The sequence below is a fragment of the Lepisma saccharinum genome, chromosome 24 (assembly GCF_977018435.1).
Source record: "Lepisma saccharinum chromosome 24, izLepSacc3.1, whole genome shotgun sequence".
Classification (NCBI taxonomy): domain Eukaryota; kingdom Metazoa; phylum Arthropoda; class Insecta; order Zygentoma; family Lepismatidae; genus Lepisma; species Lepisma saccharinum.
The window spans coordinates 50,330,069-50,354,910 of NC_139252.1; the positions used below are offsets into that span (position 1 = coordinate 50,330,069).

The window sequence follows — 24,842 nt, forward strand, 5'->3', positions numbered from 1 at the left end:
TTTAAAAAACTGGGAAAAACTACCTGTTCACAAGAGAAATGCAAAATGGATAAAAGCTAAACTTCAGGAATTTTTGTGCAGTAACATTACAAAAATGAGAAAACGCCAGACAATTGTTATGATGTTTGGCCGGTTTGAGCCTACACTGTAAGAAATATAAATGAGAGCCTTGTAATCAAGGGGTGTCTAGTTCGATACACAGTGGAGGTACATATCTGTGTATAGTGTGTTTAAAGCAACAATAACAACCAAACAAATATAAATAAAAATACTTTGATACAGTTATGATGCCAGCGAGTGCTCAGGCACAATTCATGTCCAAGGGCTTCCCCGATGGCACAGTGGTAACGTCATTGCCTTGTAATCAAGGATCCCAAGTTTGATATCTGGTGGAGGCACATAGTGGTTCACATCCTACTTTAAACTGTAGGTCAAGTCCCAATTAGACTTACTGTGCATAAAGTGAACTTAAAACACCAAATCAACCAACCAACCAAGCAATTCATGTCAGCATTGAAGTTCAAAAATTACACATACATTATGTGGTTATGGTTATTATGAAAAAAAAAAACATTTTTTCATAAAATATATCCTTTATTTTTATTTTTGTTGTTTAAATACACTTTTTTCTGTAGTTCAGAAGAATTCCATTGCAGGTTCTGCAATATACCCTCATGTTGGAGTGGAATAACATTCAGTTCCTTCCTGTAAAGGAAATACGGTCATGTGTAACATCAATTCGGAATTAACATTCTAGTCAGAACTTTCATTTAAAGAAAAATATTTTGCATCAGTAAAATAACAAGCCAATTTTTTTAACTTCTAGTTCCCATATACCAAATATTCTTAACTTCAATTTTATTTCTAAAATATATTGTGTGTGATAATATCTGCAAAAGAATACCTATGCCACACTAGGGCTTCTAAACAAAGATGACTTTCATCAACAAAAAAGACCAACTTCATCACAGAAAGAATACTCCAGCTGCCTCCATGATGGAGTGGAGTAGTTATCACAACATGCTATGATGCCAAGGGTCCCGGACCAAAGCCTGGCATAGGTATTTGTGAGTGTCCATTCATCAATTTCAGCATCCCCATCTTTGCGATTAGTCAAAAGTGGCAGAAATACAAAGTAAAATAAGCCAATTCAATCAATCAACAATCAGGAATATTGCACAAATTTGGAAGACATTTAATTTGAAAATAAAAACGTTGCAACAATGTGAAAAGTGATCAATAAGTTATCGGGAAATTGTGATTTGACCAATGTTTGAAGATGAAATTTTGGCATTCTGGGCTGTGCAACAAGCTACTGCATAACATGCCAAGTTTTCTTGCGAGATGATAGAGTTGCAAAAAATCTAGCTTTTTGAATGAACTGTTTCTTTTTTCGATAAAAAGCAGGCTTTTTTTTAAAAGAAAAAACAACAGAAATTTTGGCTTTTTACCAATTGCAGCTAACCTATTTCACTTGAAGTTATTATTAGGAGTTTACAGGTTTGTACTCACATATTTTACAACTAGCTACAAAAATTTTACATGATGCAGCAGCAGCCAAGAGACATATATTGGCCAATCTCAGTGGGCACATATTGCATAGTGGTTCAGCTACAATTTTAATCCTAGCTTACCGAGGAAGAGGGGGAGGGGGGTTTGCAGTCCAACCACCTCTTATTTTTTAGATTTTTCAACTGTTTGAAAATAAATTACATGGTTCCCTGGAATGTTCCTAATATTTCTGTATTACTTCTGCTCATAAAAACATAAATGTAATGTAATTAGGAGGCAAAATGCACTTGGGGGACATATCATGTGTCATCTTTGAATGCGTCTCATTCGAGATACTCATGCCAGTGACAGTGTACAATTAGTTGGTAATGATGGTAATTATTGTAATAATTATATTTAATAAACAACTGCACTTCTACAAACAAAAAATCATTAATAAAAATCATGGGTTTTGCGAGTTTTAGGGAATGATAAAATATATGTGACACACTCATGTAATAATTGGTTATTATTTTTTATTTGTGATAGTAATTTCTGTAATTATTATAATTAATAAATAACTAGCCATATATAATCAGCAAAGGAAGCAGTGATTCAATAATAAAATGGTTTCAATGTGACACCCCCACTACCATGCGTTGCTTCGGTCTGAATGTTCTTTCTCTATACTTAACAAGATTATTAGCTACTTCATCCAAGATTAAGATTTAGTTTAGCCTGCAAATCAGAGAGAACAATTTGCAAGTACTGTTGTTGGAAAAAGGCCAGATTTTTATATAAGGTACCTTTCATAAAAATAAATGGACCTCTGGAGTGGAATAAATTAAATGCTCTTGCCTTGTAATAAGAAGGGGTCTGAGGTTCAATCCTCAATGGAGGCAGAGTACTTTGGATCTAATTTCAAACTGTAGGTCCAGTCCCGATTTCTTAAATATTTTTTTGCCATTTGCGGTCAGTCTTATTTGCTTCTGCTTCAGTTTTAATGCCAGTGCATTTCAACAAAAGGTCCGTTGCACCCAGGGGGTTTGCAACTAATTTAAATCTAATTTCATATTTGACAGCAAGCCTATACATAATTGAACTATGTATTACTCTTTATGATTATGCCATAGTTTATATATTAATATTGAATATTCATTGAGAGTGCATGTTAATTTACACAAACTTTAAAGATCAGAAATGTATTTATGAATGAAATTCTTGGGATCAGGGCATCGACTTTTAAGAAATAAATTTAGTAGGCTGTGATCTCAAAGGTGAGAACCACTGCAACAAGTAGCAAAATTATATCACTAGTTGCTCCGTGTCAAGGTTTAGCCGCCATTTAACCAAATTATACATTATGTACTGGAAAGCCAGAATACAAATGTATTTTTCCGAACACAAACTTTAATATAAAGAGATTTCATACAAGATTCTCAAAAGATAGAGCAGTATATTATTTTTTGCTTCATGTAAATGATCCTATAACAAATTCAATCATTGAAAATCATATCATACTATTAGGTTACATTAAAAACACACACAAAACTACTCTAGTTATGTGAATATTTTTATACTACATAGATATATTTAATAAGCCTACCGAAATATGAAGATTACACTCTGCAAGAGCAGCCCATTCAAAAAAAGCCAGCTTTTTTGAAAACATTGTTTATATCTAGCTACAAATTTCATATTGTAAATTGTATTTTATATTTAGAAATGAGTGCCTATTTTACAGTAGGGAGATATACGAAAACCATGCAACAGGAAAAGTACTGCCATCTCCTGCATGTTTTTTTTTTCCCAAAAAAGCCAGTTTATCTGACCACTTCCAACTCTGAGATTATAAAACAAACATGGAATGACAGTTATTCTATACATTTATATCAAAACTTTTACAGCAATTCCTTCAGTCAAGCATCTCAAACTCAAGGGGTGACCCTGCACGTGGTACACCCAAATGTCAACCTCACTTCCACATTAGTACACCCTGGACTGAAGACTAACGAGGCTCTGGCGAGTGGCCCTATGGCCAGTATAATTTTGTTTGTATTGTCCTGTTCTTTTGTCCTTATGTGTGCTGAGTGCCCCTTTACAGCCTCAGCTTTTAACGAAAGTCAGAAGATTTTAATATTTTATGATTTTAGTTATGCAACGTTATTGTTACGGCTGGACCCCGTAGAATATGACGGGTGCAAAATAGCCTTAGTGCTGATGCACCCAAAATTAAAAAAAAAATACTCAAACTCACTGTGCCACATCTAGGTGTGTGTGTGGGGGGGGGATAGATGTGCCAAAATGAGACTTCTTTTTCTAATGTCTGTGATTTAAGAATACAATAGGCTCAATTTTGGAAAGGGAGAAAATAAATTAATTATGAGCTCTGTATGTTTGTACAATTTCTCAAAGAACCAAAACCATTCTTGGAAAAAATTCTGCATCTCACATAAAAAATGATAACACAAACACTTTATTGCCTCCCTACTGGCATAGTGGTAACGTCGTTGCCTTGTAATTAAGGGGTCCCAGGTTCAATTTCCGGTGGAGGCACCTAGCAGTTCGGTTTCCACTATAAACTGTAGGTCTAGACCCGATTAGCTTATCTGTGCATAAAGTGAACCTAAACAAAAAAACACTTCAAACCGCAATGAACACTTTCTTATGCTGTGCGAAAGTCACACAAAAGGACAAACAGGAATATATGTCTGCTATGTAATTTAACCAACATTTGCAAGGCTGATTTGGAAAATAAATTTGCATTTCATTGTCTCTGGATTCTGAGTTTGAAGTGGAAAATGTTAGATGGGGATGTTTGATAGAGCCTTGGGGTTAGTTTGGGGATGCTCATGTAGTTTAACATGGTGACAGTGAGACAACTAGGGTGGAGGGGTGCTTGCGAAAATGTTTTTTTTAATTTTTTTATGAATTTTTATGCTTGCCATATGGAGGGAAAAAGTTTCACCAAGTTTTCTTGCTATATATGCCTTTAGCAAGCTTTCTGGTGGGAGGAACAATGGCTGATGGGAGCAATGGCAGATATCTATATCTTGCTGATGCCTATGTTCTCACTGTAAATCAAGGAGAATGTGATGGTAGATTACACTTTAAAACTAGCACAACCACAAGCCCGGCAAATATCTAATTCGTAGTTAGGTTTCTCTAACTGCAGTGTAAATATGTTAATCTGAATCAGTGTATTGCTTTTCATGACTTTTGAGAGTAAAAAAATGCAAATTATTCCAGTTTCCATTACATCATTATAACTTACTTGTTTTGTTTGTTGTTTCTGAGTTTGACCCGCACACGCCACTTCTGCCATATTAGACACCTCTTGCTCTAGCATTTGGCCAGTGTTGGTGAACAGTTCCTAAAAGAAGAAATTTTATGAATTAAATCAGTAGTAATTTATTTCTATTTAAATTGGATTCCTAATGTGGATGAGTACTCAAATAAATTACTTATGAATTAACATGTGAAATTCTCGGTAGTGCATAGAAGACAAATTGCAGAAACAATAATGCAACCTTGGACATTGGGTATATTCTACCCCAGCCCGAACATAACCATTACATGCAACAGTCAACGGTCAGTAATGAACTGACAGGATTATTTTGATGGGTGACTGATAGTGGAATTAATGTAGAGTATAAAAAGGGTAGTGGTGGAACCTACCCCACATGCAAGGTTGGAGTTAATATTTCATTTCCCCCATAACATTGCAATTGAACATTCATTCCCCCCCAACCGTGGGACCATTATTACCATTACAGCAAATTACTTTTCCCCCACAATTTAATAATGGAAAATTATTCATCCTTGTAGCATTTTAAAATAATAGGATTCAATTGTCTGGAATGGCACAGCAGCATTTATCAATCGTAGCACACTTTTGATGGACTTTCAATTCATCCAGCACTAAAATTGTTGCTTGAGAATAAGAAATATATTAGGTGTATTTTTTTAATTATTTTTTTATAAGAGGCATGTTCCTGGCTATGATGTTTATATAACTACATATTAACCATTCAGTACCACGAAGGTCCACCTAACTAGCAGACTCACATTTTCATTTGGTTGACAACCCCCAACCCCTCTCATACAAAAATTCCTGGGTGCACCTATGCATGCACATATGTTTAAAACAAATAAAACTGATTGAATTTTTTGATATTCTCCTCTCCTCGATTGCTGACCTTCCTTGGAACAATTTGGTTTGATTTTAACCACATGCCTATGTATGCAGGGCATCTCAAGCCTCACCAGAAAATAAGTCATACCTCCATCCTCAAAAGACTGGAGAAAAAAAATGAGTAGAGAACATACTTTTGCTCTCAAAATGTAGATCACAAAATTTAAAAACAGTACTGCCAGATACAATGAAAGGAAAACATGCATTCTCTGCTTACAAGTGATAAGCCTAACTGAGTAACTTAACGACTGGTGCAAGTAAAGAATAAATAAAATTAGAAATTAAGTTTTGATTAATGGTGAAAATATTGGAAAAGCTGACTAAATATCTAGTGATATGGTCATTCCAAATTTTTAGAGTGGTGCTTACTTAACCCATGCACATAACTGCCTAACCTATCAAGCAGCATGGAAACTAATAATACAACACAATCTCTTATGAATTAGTGTGTATCTCGTAACAAACATTCCTCATATTACAATGAATAATGAGACCAGATTCAATAATAATAATAATAATAAAAGCATTAGCTTCATCACCTGGCACAGTTGGTCACTGTAATAGGAACGACTGAAGATGACCGGACCCTTCTCCGATTTTCTTCATATTTGGCATACTCACTAATTGAGGCCTCGTAATCACGAATCTGAAGTTAAAAGTTGTCGGAAATGTCTAGAAATTGCAAAATAAGTGAAAATAAGGAGTTAGTTTTCACATGGAAACAGTCTATTTTCGCAAAATTTTTTGTTGCACAAGCAAATATATATATATTCCTGATACTACTACGACATGAAATTTTAACTATGTTTGCCTAACCTAACCACACGTCAATGGTTCGTTTGGAAAGTGTCAATGGTTCGCAAATATTTTGCAATTTCTAGACGTTTCCGACAAATTTTAACTTCAGATTCATCATTAGCAGGCCCCAATTAGTAAGTATGCCAAATATGAAGAAAATCTGAGAGGGTCATCTTCAGTCATACCCTGTAATAATATACATGCAACCAGTCACAGCACTGTGACACTACTGCAAGTCATGGCATGCTGTATCTTTCAGAGGGCTATGGTAGCCAGTACCATGTCTGTTTTGTCTATAATTGTATACTTAAATGTAAACAGAATTTTGATTAAGAGTGTCATGTACATTTTGTGTTATCAACGGCTAATTTTATTATTGCCACCAAAGGAGCTGTAGTAACAAGAATCGAGATTCAAAAATAATTTACAATTTTACTTCGTGCATGTTGTAGATCCCATCCATATTTTAAAACAAAGTCTGATTGCATAAGTTTGCAAGAATGTGACAATTATATTTTTGCAAGCAATGTAATCAAAAATAGAGTTGGGATATGTGCGAACATGTAACAAAAAATATTTTTGGGCCATTTATACAGTATGCATAAACCTGACCTGCCTAACCTACTGACGTATGCATCCAATAGGTGAAATAACCTAAACTTGACTTACCTATACTATTCACATATTTATTCCTGCTATAAATAGGATGCACACATGAGTAGGTTAGGCAGCTCAGGTTTATGCCTACAAAAGGGCAAAAAAGGTTTTTGTTACATGTAAGCACATATCTCGAAGCAGGCATAGCTGTTGCTACCTACTCATCTAGCCAGTGTGTAAAATTCAAAAAACTGCATGACAATGGTGCTGCCCTCAATTTACACATTGTAACTATATCGCAGAATGAATTAGTTGAAACGTGAATATTTTTAGATAGAGGCTGGGAACGTAACAACTTATATGGTACAAGGTATTCTACACCTCTTCACTATACACACGAAAGATAGAAAATTTTCTTTTCCAAAGAATAGGGTAAGTTTTGTGCAAAATTAGGGGGGGGAGGTATAATGTAAATGCAAAAGGTGTATATTTAGGCCACAGCTTCTTCAACAGGTGATGAGAATAGCATATGGAATTGCTATCACAACAGCCCTAAACCTGGCCTGCCTAACCTAACAAATGCATTTAGGAATGTAATACCCCTTCACACCTACATTGCGGGCATTGTAAAGTATTTACGGAAGAATTTTAATGCTTCAAATTTGAGCTGCCTAACCTAACAATGAAAGCATTTTGGTCTGTAATAATTATTCATACCAACGTCAAGTGACATTAGCAGCAGCAGCAGTCCACAACGGAACACTTTCCAGTATTCTTCCACGTTATTTTATTTGTGCGCGCTGGAAATGTTCGGTAAGACTGCAGAATATGGGCTGCTTAGGAGGAACGCGATTCATAATTTTTTGGTAACGTTTTGTAGTTAGTAATCGGGGAAAGTAAATTTTCTTTTAAAAAACCAGAAAAACGTGTCCAGGTTGGGCGGTATTGAAATCGTAGCAACGAAGGAAAAGGCATATTCCTGCACAAATCTAGCGAAAGTAAAAAATGCCTACGTTGTTACGTAGCTAGGTTTAGTTCACTTAGCCTAAATAATAATTAGTCATTGTATTTATGCTAATGAAACGTAACCTAACAGGCCTAACCTAACCTTGTAGGCATTCCTCGAAGAAATAATGAAAGAAACTGTGCGTAAACAATATGGACACGAACGAATGGAGAAATGCATTGCTTTTAGTAGCAGGAAAAACATTTTTCATTGTATTTGTGCTATTGGAACCCAACCTAACAGGCCTAACCTAACCTTGTAAGCATTCCTAGTCTGAAATAATGAAAGAAACTGTGCATCTGTGGGTGGAATCCAGAGCGACAAATCAACTCGAATGCCGCGAAACGAAGGGTTTCACTTATCGCACAACACTTGAGTGCGTAAACAATATGGACGCGAACAAATGGAGAAATGCATTGCTTTTAGTAGCAGGAAAAACATTTTTTACGCGCAATAATATAATAGTAATCGTAAAAGGAACACCGGAAAATGGAAGTAAAAGGTACGTACTTTCAGGGGATATAAATTTTGTTTGTCTATTTAGAGGAAAAAAGCAGCCCATGTTCTGCAGTGAGACCAAATGTTCACTTGTCCCTCTGTACCCCAAAAGAAAGTGAAATATCTTGCATTGTTTATGAAGATTTTCTTGTTTATGAACGTTTTCAGTTGATTTTAGCTTTCGGAAATGTGTTATTGTGAAGCAAAGTACGTTTGTTTCCTTAGCATGTTACTTTACTGTGAAGCAGAACAGCCCGAAGACTTCACACAAGTGAATATAGCACCCAAAACGACTTTCCACAAAAGCAGCTATAATTTTACGTAGTTAGGTTAGGATTGTTAGGTTTGGTACTGATAGTCATTTTCGGCGTGTTCTTTCGCTATTTTACTGTACATACAAACAATGTTTACCAACAAAAAGTGGCGAAAATACTTAGAAATTGAAGATTTTATCTTACGTGTGCCATTCTATGGTATCAAATATATCCGTTATTTGAGCTTTCCTAAAGCTGGAACCACTTTTGCATTACATAAAACGTTGAAATCTGTCGATTAAAAAAATTTCTACGTAATTCTCGAGGAGTACAGTGGGTAAACAGTCCCGCGATAGTCAGCCACGCTCGGCAGAATGATAACAAACTCTACATCCTTGATTACGTTGCACGTAGAAATAGGAATAAATTACACGGTACGTAAGTAATTCTGTTGTGTGTGTGTGTGTGTATATATATTTAATATATGTATTTTCACACACCCTACTTTAATTTCACAATAAAAGTAACATACTTTTCGCACTAATATGAAACTCACTTTGTTTCCAATCATGGAGGAAGCAGAATTAATTATAGTAGCCTATATTTAATTTATTTCATGTTGTGAATTCTGTATTTTCGTCATAAAAAAGACTACTGTTAAGAAAGTAAATATTAATACACTTACCTCTGCCTTTACAAAGACGATTGTTCCATGAAACAAACCTCAAACCACGCTACTCATCTGTATTTGGTTTCGTCGGTGTGCACTGTGCAGCGTCGTTCAACCTCTTTCGCGCAGTGGATGATGGGAAGCAACGAGTCGGCTATCGCACGTAACTACGTTGAAAGATCCCTGTGTAAGATGTAACGAGCGCAAAATATGAAAGCACCACGCAACGTTAAAGCAACCATGACAGGGAAACACTGAAGTATGTTATGTAAATGAGACTTCGTAACCTTTCAGAAACATGATTCTGACTTCGTGTGCTGTATGGGTAATTATAATGTTAAAAATAACGTTTTTTTCATGGAAAAAAAAAAGTGATCCAAAGTTGAAAAATGTTCCGCTATGCATATGAGGTAAGTAGAAATGAATTTTATTTGAAAATAAACGAGTTAAATGTGTCTCCGGCTTATCTAACTGGTACCGTAACTATTATCAATCTAAATACTTAATAAGCTTTCCTAGCTTGTAAAAAGAAACATATCCACATAGGAAGGTAAATATGTAAAATGAATGTTGTGATGTTGGCAGGCTCTTAAAGAGAAAAATACCAGAGACTAGAACATATCCTCATGGGCATCTATCTCTTCATTGCATTTTCTTTACTGAAATTAAATTTCTTATTGATCTATCTTATTTTCATTATAACTTCACTAGTAGCATAAATGAATTAGTTCCCACAAGTCTTGCTAGTGGAGAAGCCTCCCAATGGCATAGTGGTTCAGATCTCACTTTTAAACTGTAGGTCCAGTCTCAATTAGCCTTTCTGTGTATAAAGTAGTCTTAAACCCAAATATCAAACATCTTGCTAGTGAGACTGTAGAAAAACTGGGGAGTACAAAGTATCCGAGCAATTTAGAAGAACCTAATGAACGAGTTAAGAACACATTGCCTGCAATAAAGAAAATCTGTTCTTTGCATTATATTCTGTGGCCTTCGTCTAGTAGACTGAGGAAAGAAGTAATTTTATATTGAGAATAGACCAAGAAAGATACAGGAATTTATGTATAAGGCTGGCTCCTTGTAATCCCAGAATTCAATTTGATCTAGACCAGGATTTGCACAAAACCAACAATGCACATTATTCTATTGTTGTCTCTGAAGGTGGAAAATTCCAAGGTTAATAAATGTAACTAAGGGACTGCAATGGCTTAGGCCAATCACTTGTCCTCATGCAGGGGCAGCACAAGGGGGCACCCCTTCATTTTCTTCTGCACTCCTATCCAAAACCTATATTCTACAGAATATGTCATGTTCTCATATTATGTCATGTTGTTGTCATATTGAGGGCCAAATGTTAGGTACTGAAATGAGTGTGCTATTATTATTATTTACAACACACAAGCATTGATCCTACTCTAAAAGAGATTCCACATTTATTTTCCTGTACTGTCAGCAGTCTATAAAGATCAGCAACCCTTGTCTTCATTTCTTCAGAATTGTTTCTTCTTGTGTTTCAAGTAGTCTGTTTGTGTTTTACGATATATATATGTATATATCAATAGCTCAGTGTTAGTTGTATGTTTTCCATTGCACTATTGATACCCATTTTGTCTGCCTACTTGTTCTTCCTTTTTTCTTCAAGTACCATTGGAACAAAAATTTCAGTTGCTTTCAAGTATCATCAGGTCGTTTTCAGGAAATTATTTAACATGAGTTGTATCCACACATTTTCAAAGACTGTTACGAAGAGGCCAAAAATTCGGGAAGAAATGTTCCAGTTCATTGTTGGGGACAGTGTGGCCCCAAGGGATTTTAACTAAAGTTGCTGTGCATTTAGCATTTTGTTCTGGCACCTCAGCATCTGGGCAGATGGAAGGTAGGCTATGTATTATGCAAAATGGACGCATACGGAAAGAGGGGTAACAAAGCAACGGAACATTTTCAGAAAAATGAAGCAATCCAAAAAAAAAAGTGAATTGATAATTATGTGGAAGTGACTACATGATTTTGTATTTATCGAGTTTTTGTTCTTCTTGAAGGTTCGCATAACCACTTTTTGTACATGCAAAATAATCTAACATAGTTATTATTAGTGGTTTTTATTTGATTTTATCTGCAACGCTTCATTCTGGTTTCCCAGAACTTTTTCACGCTACACATACAATACAACCTCACATGAGTAGTCACTCTACATTTCTAAGGAATTAATGTCTTTATTTCCTCCTAGGTGAAACTGGTTTTTCCACCTTGCAGGTGTTGTGGCTGGCTGTTTCTCCCCCTCCCCTCCACCCTGTAACCTATTCTTCTTGTTTATTGAGTTGTTTTCTTTTTCAAATTGCAGAAGTTTAGGTTGCATAGTAGCAACCCACACATCAGTTGTTACCTACACAACATATTTGACATTTGATTTATAACTGAATTTTGTATCTCAATTGGTTGTGCCTTGTAACCAATGGATCTAAAGTTCGATACCCGGTGGAGGCACATAGTGGTTTGGATCCCACTTTAAACTGTTCAAGTCCAGTCTCGGTTAGTCTATATGTGCATAAATTGGACTTAAAACAATGGATGTCAATCTAAAAGTGTACATTTCAGTCATGGTCATTTGGGTTAGTTATTATAAGTGTGTTGCAGAAACATGGTAACTTCACACTGAAGGATTCTTTTAGAGAGAGTGAGCAGCACTATTAGGGGGGGAAATGTACCTCTCCATGGAAAAATCCCTTGTCTTGCTGGCCTCTCGATGGAAAAAACATATGCCATTGGCCTTCCTTGAACAAGCTGTTCTTTTCAAACATCTTTGTTGTGCTAAAATCAGGCAAAAATTAAGCAAGGCAAGTCACTAGTATTCTTCAGTTTCATGAGCATATTATCATAGATGCCTACTAAAAGTTGATTGACATTTGATTTAGGGATTAAAACATGTATGCAAATTTCATGTTTTCTTTATTTTCAACATTGCACCCCCTAAATTCATTCTGCACCCCTAGATGATTAATCCTGGCACCGCTACTGTCCTCATGATGACAAAGCGATGGTAGGAGGTAAATTTAACCATTGAACGAAATCCAAATCGATGCACTAGTGTTGCAATATGCAGATCGGGAAATGATAAAATAAAAATAACCCGTGGCTCAACAGCCCTTGAAGGGCCTAGGCCGATCTCCCAACTGCCAGTCTCCCTCCCACAATCCTACCTAGAGGTGTGGAGATCTTGAACCGGTATTGGGGCGACGTGGGGTCAGAACGTCGAAACCCCCAGCTGTTATAGATTTTTGGAGATCGGGTTACGCTACTCACTTGTAGCTCCCCAATTTCCTCACGATGATGGGTTGCCACTGGTCCTATACACAGGCCGAGAACCCAGAGACTGAACTCGGGCAAACTCGAATCTATGCCGTCGTTCAGTCAGAGTCCAAAGCACAGCACCTTAGACTGCATGGCCATGGAGGAGGACATGCAGATAGGGAACAAAGTCACAAACTGCACATGCGAAATCGCACAAATGTGCCACATGCGAAATTGCACAAATGTGCATTTCCTGATATAACTCTGTAAGCAATAAAACAATATACAGTTTATGCTTCAGATAGTTACTTATTATACATACCTTTGAGTTGCCATCCAACCCTTTGACCACAACTCCTTTTCCACAGGCTATAATAAAACAATCTTGCCTTAACATTCTTAATATTTGCATATTGCAACACTGTCATTCTGTCACTTTATGTGGCTTCACATTAAAGCAATGCATTCACTTTACCCCTAACACGTCATTGCAAACAAAAACGTAAAGTGCAATCTTGGATACGGGACGGGGTTGGAAAATTCACCAAATGAGGATAGAAGTATTTTATTTTCAGTAGCTATATTTATTTAATACATTATACAAAGTTCAAACAGTACAATTACATACTTGTTATATATTACACCAAAGTTCACTTGTTACGTAGATAATGTTATGGGAGGGGTGAGTGGCGACAGAAAAAAAAATTGACAAAGAATTTCTGGAACTTCAATTAATTTATCTTTCATTCTACATACAAATAATGTTACTCTTAAAACTTGCTAAAACAGCAAGGATGGTAGATTTTTATTACATTTTTACAATGTTTTACAATCATAGCATCCCTGAAATGTGACAAAGGAAGAGCAGTTGTTTGTACATGTACTCTTACATGGCATATTCTACATAATAAATAAACCAACACACTATTAAATTAAACTTGAACCAACAGGTACTTTTATCATACATTTGCTTTCATTCCTGCTATTGTTTAGTGTTCCTAGCCAGTTTTACAGAGCCATCTGTAGGAATTGTGTAGTACTAATTCCTTCTAAAATAGTTTGCATCACATGGTTAGGCAGTGAATATACATGGGTAAATGGTAGAAGTTTCTTGATTTCTTTTGACAAGCTTTGATTTCATTCATCTGTTATTATTGGGTGTTTTTCTTGCAACATGGATTTGAATTTATGAACAACACAATAGTTATGGCTGTAGACCCTTGAAAAATCAATATGGCGACCTCTCTACAATTTTAGTATTTTAAATCTGTTATTTCTGTTTCATTGTTTACTGTTATAAATAGAGCTGGAAGGTATACGAAATATTTAGTGAAATCGCATGGTATAAATAAACTTTTATACATATAAATGCAACATTAATAGTGGATTTTTTTAAAAAAAGTGTTTTTTAACTCCAATACTATTCTGATTCATTCTTCCATTGAGCTGAAAGCTATGCTGCAGAGCAGACCAACTTGACGAACTTGAATTATTAAGAACATTATTTATCATAATGTACTTAGTCATTAGCATAACAAAAACAAACAAAAGAATAAAATAAAAACGTGCCAAAGTGCAAAAAAGAATCTTGCTTCATTGTAATATTTACACAGAAAGTTTGCACAGAAGTATAACAATATTTGCTAGTATTCGCATAAAGAAATAAGCACACGCTAATCTTCATTTCCAAATTTCTGTCAATTATACACTTTTCATATTTCATTCCATGTACAGATAGAGATAACTGACATCATAACAACATACTCTGTGGCCTTTCACTGCAATGGTAGCTTGGTTTGCCAGCAAATTTCTGCTTTCCATAACAGTGGACACAGACAATGCTTTGTTACAAATACAGAGCTTTTTTTTTTTAATATATGAACCACTTCACCTGAATGGAAGGCATGCTGTTCATAACACTGATGCAATTTTTGATTATTGTTACACTTAATTGCAACTACCATCCCTGCCTGTTTTAAGCGCTAATTGCAAAATGCTAGGTATGCTCTAGAATTTAACAAGAAATAACATTGCACATATAGATTTTTCTCACAATGTGGAGTGCACCTTATTGTCAAACATTGGTATGTACAAGGTAGATTTCAGAGCACTGTATGTATCTACAACTTGTTCTTCTTATGGAAATGCAAAATGGATTCTGATGGAATAGATAGTTTTTCATGTAGGTATAGCATTTATATACAATAGCACATAGTGATACCAGATATGTATGATGTTTCTTCATGCCATGCTAGAAATTAATAACATTAATGTTTACATTTTCAACTAGGTTAATTGTTCCCATACACCATGAATTCTTTTGTGTATTGATTGTAATCATAAGAGTGGTCTTGTCTATGCATTCTCAAGCATTATGCTCATCGCAGGATTTACATATTTACGAGGGCCATTTTTCTTGTAGTGGCAACACTGTTGCTTGTCAGTTGTCGATGTGACAAAAGACAATCGGGTGTTGTTTAATCTTGTACTAGGAATCGTGTGTAGGTGTTTGGTACTGAATAGTACTGTTGTGTGGTGGTTATAAGACGTTAAAGTGAAGGGTGTGTATAATACCACCCCGAACAACAGTGAATATTCATCAAATTTCAGGTTGCATGTGGAAGGAATGCACGGCAATTCACAAGGGCTTACGAGAGGCATGTGGGGACCATGCTTTACCGAATCGTACCATTGGCAGATGGGTCAAGGCATTTGAAAGTGGTCGTGAATCAGCCGCGAAAGAACATGGTGGTGGGCATCCTCGCACGGCAATAGGTCCATACCACCTTGATGCACTTCGCAGATTGCTGGAGAATGATCGGCGTATTTTTGTGAGGTGTTGGAGCACCCACCTTATTATCCTGACATGAGTCCCTGTGACTTTGATTTGTTTCACAAGATGACGGAACCGCTGAGGAGGAAATGCTTTCCAGACGTCCCCGAGCATCATTCGGCCACAGGACAGTCTCTGCGCATACTAGCACGAACGGGAGCTATCAGTGGCATCCAACAACTGCAAGATATTTGGAAACTTGTTCATGCAGCAGCAGAAGATATTGTAAATGATTCCCGTATGTATCTTCTTTCAAGTTTCTTTCTCATACATGTTGCCACTACAATAAAAATGGCCGTCCTATAACCGTATATCAAGATTAATTTTCATGTATTGATGCTGTTTTAAAGTTCCCCAAAATATTTTAATTGCCAAAGAGCAAGTTTCTTCTAAAATATGCAATCAGAACATTATTCTGGCATTTTTTGATCCATGTCAATCTTTCTTCCCGTTCATATGCTTTCTGCAGTTATATTGAATAACATATTCCTAGAGTAAATATAAAAAAAGTAAGACTTTTACAAGCACCCATGTAAAATTCTAACCTCTGTAGGCTGTAGAGATCTCCCTTATATTCAAGTCTTCTTGCTTGATGTAGGAAACTTAATTTTTTGTCATTAAGGATAATATTTTTATTCTTATTTGTAGACACAAACATCATCTCAAAAGAGGCTGCAGGATATGTAGATCGATAATGTATACATCAGCCATAGATCGTTGCGATTAGCAAAAAGTGGTAGAAAAGCGAAGTAAAATAAACCAAATCAATCAACCTTTCTGTCGTACTTATTACTTTCCATGTTTATGTGTTGCGTGTTTTTAGATGCCACATAACGGTCCTAAAATAAACATATGCACAGGGAAAGATATTTTTAGACAGTAAATTACAGCGTTATTCAAAAAGAATGGTATAAAAGTAAAGTCAATTTATTTTTAAGTGAAAAGAGATACAAAAGCAATTCTGGTGGGAAAGAAGAAAGGAAGGTTGTAAATTTATAGCCTGTGGTTGTAGTTGACGTAAAATTCACTAGAGGCGCTACTTTTTGTTGATAGCTAAAATGGCAACAACGAAGATAGAGCAAACATATTGCATAATGGAATTTGCACGAACAGAGGCAGTTGTTACAGTTGAGACACACTTTCGTGCGAAATTCAAGTTCCTCCATTACCACAGACCAGGGTGCTCATATCCAACATTTGTAATTGCCCAGGTAAATTTGCAACCTTCCTTTCTTCTTTCCCACCAGAATTGCTTTTGTATCTCTTTTCACTTAAAAATAAATTAACTTTACTTTTGTACCATTCTTTTTGAATAACCCTGTATTTATATAAGTGGAGAATACAGTGTTAATAAGCTATTTGTGGTGGAAGTAGCAGAATGTCTTTTTTTTAGCTGCGTATGTAATTTGGTAAGTTGACACAATAATGCATGAAATCTTTTAATATCTTTTAAATTATGTAATTTACTTGCTCCTGTAAATAAATAAGAAATGGAATAAATAAGTAATATAGGGACTATTTCAAGGATCTTTCCATTGTACTTTCCCTAGTACCATACAAACTTTTCATCATATTCTAACATTCCATGCTTCAAAAATCACATAATATACATAGATATCTGGTATCACTATCTTGAAGACTTACATTCAAAGATGCATACAAAGTGTTTAATAAAAAAAAGGTTTTACTCTTTCTTTTTTAACTATGTACTACAAATTTTGAGGTCTGCAGAAATTGACATTATGAATTTTCAAAATACATATAAGTATTTTCTTTCTTTCTAAGCATGTGTGGTTAATAGATATCAGTATATTCTCATAAGATTTTATTGACGCAAAATTGTAACAATTTCTAAATAATTCTTTGAGATCGTACTTTCAAATATACTGCCATGAATGTCTTGAAAATTGATTTTTTTTGTATTAATAGGTGTTCAGTATTTTTTTTTAAATGTCCAATATACTTTTACTTTCAACTGTATTGTGAAGAATTTTAAAAAGAAAGCCAATCTCGGTAAAAAAAAAATATTATAAATATAGGTCATGCCGCATTGATGATAAACCTGACAATATAGTACTATTATTCGCACATGCTTATGACACTATTGTTTCATTTCCTTCTCGACAATATGTAAATATTTTGTTTTACTGAAATATTCCTACCTGTATAAATTCTACTACACTTTTTTCAAGAATTTGTTTTCAAACTTGACAAAATGTACAAATATTTGATTGGTTTTCATGTAACAACATTCTTTATATAAATACTAAACTGTTACCTTTACATAAGTCTTTACAATCTTACATATGTAGTAGCACGAATCATGCAGTCATTTAGGTATAAAATGAAAATGCTCATTACACCTACCAATTTTGTTACTATATTTGGAAAATGATTGTTATACATGCTTGAGGGGGACTATTACTAAATTTTTGAAATGCGACTTCACAAGAAATTGTACTTAAGTTTGTGACTTTTTTTAAAAGTTGTTTGTGTCAAACCCTGTAACTGGTATTTGTGCCATTGTAATTCTCTCTTAGCCCATAGTTTTATTTCACATTGTAAGACTTTGAAATGAAAGGGAGGGGTTTGGCTTTTGTATGTTTGGGCTACCTAGTGGGGGTAGAATGCTATTACTGTTGTGGAACTATAATCGGTTATGCCCAACAAAGTTTTTTACAAGCCTCAAATATCAAGGTACTTATTGTGCACTTGCATTTTCTTTCTTAATGTAATTTTTTTAAACATTGATGAGGTAGATGCTGATTAGATGAAAGAGCAACAGTCACATGAAATATACACTAGCCAGAGTTCAAACTCGGACCTTTCATTGGTGAAAGCATCGACTCAACAAACTTGATGTGGCATGTGTGTGTGTGTGTGCACTTCCCAAATATTGATACTCTTTCGCAAGTTGAGGCGATGGTTGGAAAAACCAACGGCCAGCTGCGACACAATAGAAGCTACTCATGTTGAATTCAAACTTCGATTTTTGTACCTCTTAGTTCCATGTATTTTTTCCACTGTACTTTATTTAAAGTTTGAAGGTGAAAAGCAATGATCTTGGCATCATTGAAATTTCCACCTCCTATATACTCTGCAAATGTTGGTGGTAGGTATGTCGTGGTTCGGCACATAAGGGGTGTGGAGTTATGGCTGCACACCTTTGTGATAGTTTATTTAGTTCCGAGTGTGTTCATGCCATTGATGTTCCCACGTTCAAGTTCCAGCATGGATATGGACATTCTTTGAGAGTCCCTTCATTAATTCCATTTAATAATCATTAATTGTCATGATTAGCCAAACATGGCAGAAAAACATGCCAAGTAACAAAAATACAGATAGCTTAATGCTGAGCATGGTCTGAACGTGGGTCCTTCATCAATTTTATCTAATCATCATTCATTCCCATAATCAAAATTGGCCTAAACACACAGAAGAGCAAAAAAAAAAATAAAAAAATAAAAATAAAAAAATAATGAAGAATATATATATATATATATATATATATATTTTGTGGGAGTGCGATCAACATTATGGCCAACCCAATTTGCTTCCCAGGTAACCAACCGCTGATGAGATGCTGAGTGGATCTTACAATGTACAGAGGTACATTTACAGAAAAATTCCTATCTGCGATAATGCATCACAGAAATCTAAATTGCAATTCTCATGTTCAAAACTGTTTTTGTTTAAGTCCATTTTATGCTTTAATACACTAAATGGGATGATTTCAAAACAATTGTAGTCAGTTGCAGTTACAGAAGGTAAACCAGCATTACTGATAGGAATGGGCTCACAATTACAAAATGACAATGTTCGAAATGTTAGGTCATTCACCTATTCACTTCAACTCAACATACACATTCATAGCAAAACATTTCTTTTCTGGAAATCGAACCCATATCCCTGCAGGTGAAAACCATAGTTACTAGACTATGGGGGCGACTCTCGTTAAGAATATTATTAAATTCTAAGCCCTGTAGTTAGAATTGATTGATATATGTTAACTTTATCAGTAATTTTGCCATGTTATTTTGTGTATTAACTGGCGAAAATTGGGTGTGGGGAGAAGGCATGCATTGAGTGCAACCATGGTAGAAATAGTGTAGTGGCAACTTACTATGGAAATCCCAAGCTAAGATACATGTGGGAGGAAGAATTTCACATATTTTAATTTGAGCTGTACTGAACAATCTTACCTTTTATAGCATGAATTATAGAAGTACCTTGATATTTAGAGGCTGTACAATAAGAACAGTGAAAATATTTTAAACATAAATAGAACAGCAGTAAGTAATCTTTGTTGGGGTGCAATACGCATTTTACTGCGAACCTGAGGTAAACCACACATGCACCCATTCACGCAAAATGTACAAGAGACTCACAGTACACTGCATGAACTACTCTCTTCACGAAGAGATTATTATTAAAGCATCTTATCCTAAAGAGCAATTCATAATATGGTGAAGGATATGTTGTCGTCAATGTTGAGAAAATGCATGCTTACATTACATACAAGCAACCCTCCCTTTGGAGTGAATTTTAAGCAAGGGTCGTACACGTATATTTTGTGAAAAATGCATAATTAAAATCTTAACATAAATGTAGTGTTCAATGTAAGAAGAATGTAATTTGAGGGAAAAAGGGTGGGGGTATTGCACACAAAATATTTAAAAACAAGGTTAAAAAATGAATACTCCAAGGAACTTTTTTCTTGGGTTAGTTTACGTATAAAAGGAAACAGGTATAAAAAATAACAAGGAATGTGTTGAACAAAACTTATTGTGGAACTATTCTGCTCCATCACGCCTCCCACACATCTAAAAAAATTCATATGTGATTGTACAGTCTGCATTACATTACATACAAGGGAGCCCTCCGTACGGTGTGGCTATAACTCTTGGTGAAGCAGCCAAGGCTTTACACGATCTGTCGTAAAAGTAAATAAGACAACATTACATGGCTCGGGTGATTATGTTCCCTAGTAATATACAACCAGTCTTCGTCAAGTGTTATCTATAGGTAACTATTTACAAATATTATATTTTATAACTACACGCACAAACATACATACAATGTACTGCTGTGTAGTCAAACTCATTTGGCATCAACATATTAAAAAACAATAACACAAAAGTTGGATCTTTGGAAATCAAATGTGTTTGCTAGGTGAGGCTGCTTTTTTTCATAATGATACAAATGGAAATTAACAAGAGTAACAATCATGTCTCCATATAGGAACTCTACATACATTTGAAGCCTCACGTTCAAAGTAAAATTTCACTGGCTAGACAAACCCTGTCGTTTCTCCTCCTCCAACATAGCATCCAGCTCATCAGTCAGGTTGGCAAGCATGTTGCCGATATCGTTCAACACATCAGCTGGTTCTTGGGCCACAGGCCTGGAAAAAAAAGGGGGGCATGGGTAATGCAAGTTCTGATGAAACATCTTAAATTTATATTCAAAATTGAAAATAAGAACAACTTTTTTAAAATTCAAAGTGAGATATTTGTATATTTTGTTTGTACCGAAAATTTTTAATTTTTATTTAGCACAAATATGTTTGTGTAATCGAAAGCAAAAGCGAATTTAACATACAAAATGGAAAAAAAAATGTGTTAGTGCTTTTGTTAGGTTAACAGAAAATCTGAATTTGATAAGAGATGTGAAAACTATGGCTCCACCAGGTAACTGAGCCTGTGACCAAAATCAATTTCCTTTTTATCAGGGCTGTACAATTGGCTAAAACACCCACGCATTTATACAGGGTAGGTGGTCCAAAAAAAACAAAAAAAACTGAAAAACCGACTACTCTATACTTTTGGCCACCTTTTTTGTGACACCACTCTGTAATTGTGGGTGTGTGTGTCACCAAAGAATCCACAATGCACATCCAGGGTGGCTACAAAGAAGCAGAAATGAAATTCCCTGACTTTTCCAGGTTTTCCAGGACAAAATTTACATTTTTCCCTGACAATTACAAACTAAACTAAATCGATGTTTTTGCAAATGGAAATAATAAACTCATACAGATCCACGTACGGTTTTGTTAAGTACCAATATTATCTTCTATGAAATTGACTTAATTTCTATATTCTCTAAGATTTGAATTCAAACAGCAAAATAGTGGATTTGGAAACTTCTTACAATTCACAAGTTAGGGAAGGATTATGGAATTTTATTATCCGCAGTAAGTTTAAAATAAAATACTTGATTATTTTTAAAGTTACGACTAAATGAGATAAGAGTGAAGAGTGATTGATTAAGAAATATAATTTATTTATTTATTTACTCAAGAGTTTCAGATACAGTCTTATTTGGCCATTTTACACTGAAACAACATAAAGTAGAAACAAAAACTAACAGTCTCCTTATCCATTCTCGGCATTATATCGTATCATATGTTGATATTTCCACTGAGTTTGCTTGCAAGAACCATGAGTGCGGACTCATTTTTCGATGCATAAAGCTACTTCTCTCTTCTCTGTAAAGCAAACAACTTAACTCTTGCATATAAGTGAAACAACAGTATATCCAAGTGAAGTACTGTGAAACTGAAAACATGCAGTTATACCATTATTGCTGTAGGTATTAGAAATTTAATGCAAGGAATTTATAGAATTGCATTGTATAGGTACTTGATTTAGCTAACCAAACATTAAAACAGGAACACTCGGTTAATAACAGCTTCTGAAAGTTCATACACAAGTGGCGTCCTGAAAAAAGCTCCAATGGTGTCTTTACGCAGCACTAGTGGCCGGAGAGTGACACACACACATGCAGGCAGGAAGAAGTGGCATGTAGCTGTAATCGGTACAGTCGCAATGCAGACGTTTTAGGGCAGTTCTAGGTTAAAGATTTCAGTTCTCATACAGTCTCCCACAGACTGCGATGTAGCCTACGTGTAGTAATCAGATTTTTGCATGCTCAGAATTTCGCAACAGAGTAACCAGCAATCGTGTGAGGTGTGCAAACCGGGCGTCGTGAGTGATAGTATGGTCAGCCGATGGTGCAGACAATTCATAGAAGGCCAATCGAATGTGCACAACCCCATACAGCTGAGTACAAGTGGGCATTTGCATCACATCAGGGGAGATATCTTGGGCCACTCCCTGTACAGTCCTGGCCTTGCATGTACCGACTTTCATCTCTTTGTTCAAATCAAGAGGTTTCTGGCAGGACAAGGATTTGGCAGCTACACTGCGGTAGAGATAGTTCCAGTCTTTGCTGTCCGACAGATATGCCTTGGGCATACAAAATTTAGTGCCATGCTACGACAAATGTCAGAACAACGGTGATGATTATGCCGAAAATTAGGTTAGGACTCACTGTTACTAATGCAATAAATTACTACTGATATTCTTGTTTTATTTATGCCTAATCGGTTGGGACCTTGATTTTTTATTATTTAAAAAAAAATTGGTATATTTTTTATTTTTTACTATTCGGTATTATCTTTCCCAAACTTCAAATTTTCATTTTAGCCCATTTTCTGGCAAATATCTGAAATTATACCTTCATGGCGCTTTTAAACTACTGTTTCAAATTGTAAGTCACACAGCCTACGCCTCTTCATGACAGTTTGATATCTTTGAAAGTTATTTTCCATACCACCTTTCTAATTTTAAGGTAAGGGTTTTAGATAATGGAATTTTCCCCTGTATATACTGAGGAGTGCATAATGACAATAAGTGGCGCGACCGACCCAAAAATTATAAAACAATCAATTTCATGTGACAGATTTCAATATATTATGGCACCAAAAATTGGCATTATATATTTTTTGACTTGTTAGTGTTACGTTTCCCAAAATTCTAGTTTTTGTTTTAGAACATTTTTCTGCCAAATGTATATTAAAACTTAATATTTCAATTGTGCTTTAAAACCATTATTTTAAATTGTAGGTCACATGGTCTACGCATTTTCGTGACAGTTTGAAATGTTGGAACATATATTTGAGGAAGTAAAAGTAAAGTGCTCCCCTGTGCTTTGCACCAAGCCATAAAGGCATCTAGGGTTGTGTGGAATTAGGGCTCCACACTTTCTTGATCACGGCCGAAGGTGGGGATGATGTGATCAGCACCACGCTCCTGGCTACCTTTACCCCAAAGTTTCCTCCAGGTACCCGCTTGATACGACGCTGGGTATGCGCCGGAGCAGTTTGAACAGGTGGAAAAGATCCCGGTTCTCCCCCGCAGGGGATCGACCCCGGGTCTCTTGCATGGTAGTCAGACGCCCTAATGACTGGGCTCCATTATTTCTTGCTCGACAAATGCCGATGTTGAGCACTTAACTTGGTAATTCAAAACTCATTTCGCGCCATAAATACTGAAGATGCGGCTCCTGTGTGACGGTAGATAGGCACTCGATCTCCTGTTAGAACCCTTCCACTTTGCTCTGTGATGCAAATGGTTTTGATTGAAGTTGATAAAATCGATCATGGGAAATACATGATTGAATGTAGCTGTCAGAATTTTTCCATGTATAACAAGCATTATAGTTTATTCTTGAATAAAATGTTGGAAAACTTGCACGTTCTATGTACACAAATATGGTACATTTTGTTTCTTTAAGCCTAGAAAAGATAAGAATGTTGGATTTTATGTAATTTTTTGTTGTTTTAGGACATTTAAAAAAAATCGCTAAAAACGCCAACAATTCGCATTTTATGTCAAATTCGCATTATTTCGATATTTTGAATGGGAGAAAAATGTGTCCAGACATCACTGTACATTCACAAATACAACTTCGCAGCAATTAACATTTTTCAAGGTTTTCGCGTTTGCGAAAATCAAGGTTCATACAAATTGGAAATTACTTTCTGGGTACCCCTTGTATAAAACAGTAGATGGAAAGTGAAAATCTAGCAGAGCTGGCAGAGAAAGTGAATTCTTGAAGAAAGTGATTTGCCTTTATGATTGAATGATTCGAGTAAATATGATATTAAAATAACTACGTATATATTATTAGTATTTATTTCATAATATTGGACATTGACTTCACTCAGTAAGAGATTAATGACCATCTTCACGAGTTTAAACAGACAGGACAGAGAATGGCGTTAATATCATTACAATTACTAGTGTTGCAGTAAATTTGAGGTTGGGAGCATGCACTTGCCAATTTTTATAATGTTCACCAATGCAGTTTTATGTTTCATTTTTTCGTGATAGTATTCAATATGTAGCCTGTTTTGTTGGATTTATCTAAGA

The 24,842-nt window shown here is 35.4% G+C and overlaps 1 protein-coding gene and 1 long non-coding RNA gene across 7 annotated transcripts in view; both read right to left on the minus strand.

Annotated features, from left to right (window-relative positions):
- Positions 1 to 573: 573 nt before the first annotated feature.
- LOC145978233 (uncharacterized) lies at positions 574 to 9,615 on the minus strand. Its single transcript, XR_014440659.1, has 3 exons — positions 9,525 to 9,615; positions 4,766 to 4,864; positions 574 to 705 (listed from the first exon to the last, which is right to left on the minus strand). It is a non-coding gene; the product is annotated as an uncharacterized LOC145978233 (long non-coding RNA).
- A 5,074-nt stretch (positions 9,616 to 14,689) lies between these two features.
- The window catches only part of LOC145978225 (uncharacterized), a 323,131-nt gene continuing 312,978 nt past the window's right edge, over positions 14,690 to 24,842 (minus strand). For all 6 annotated transcript variants that reach the window (XM_083110697.1, XM_083110694.1, XM_083110695.1 and 3 more), the window contains one exon: positions 14,690 to 21,031. In XM_083110697.1, the coding sequence (XP_082966823.1) occupies positions 20,911 to 21,031 (121 nt within the window). In that variant the 3' untranslated portion in view covers positions 14,690 to 20,910. The remainder of the gene's footprint in view (positions 21,032 to 24,842) is intronic.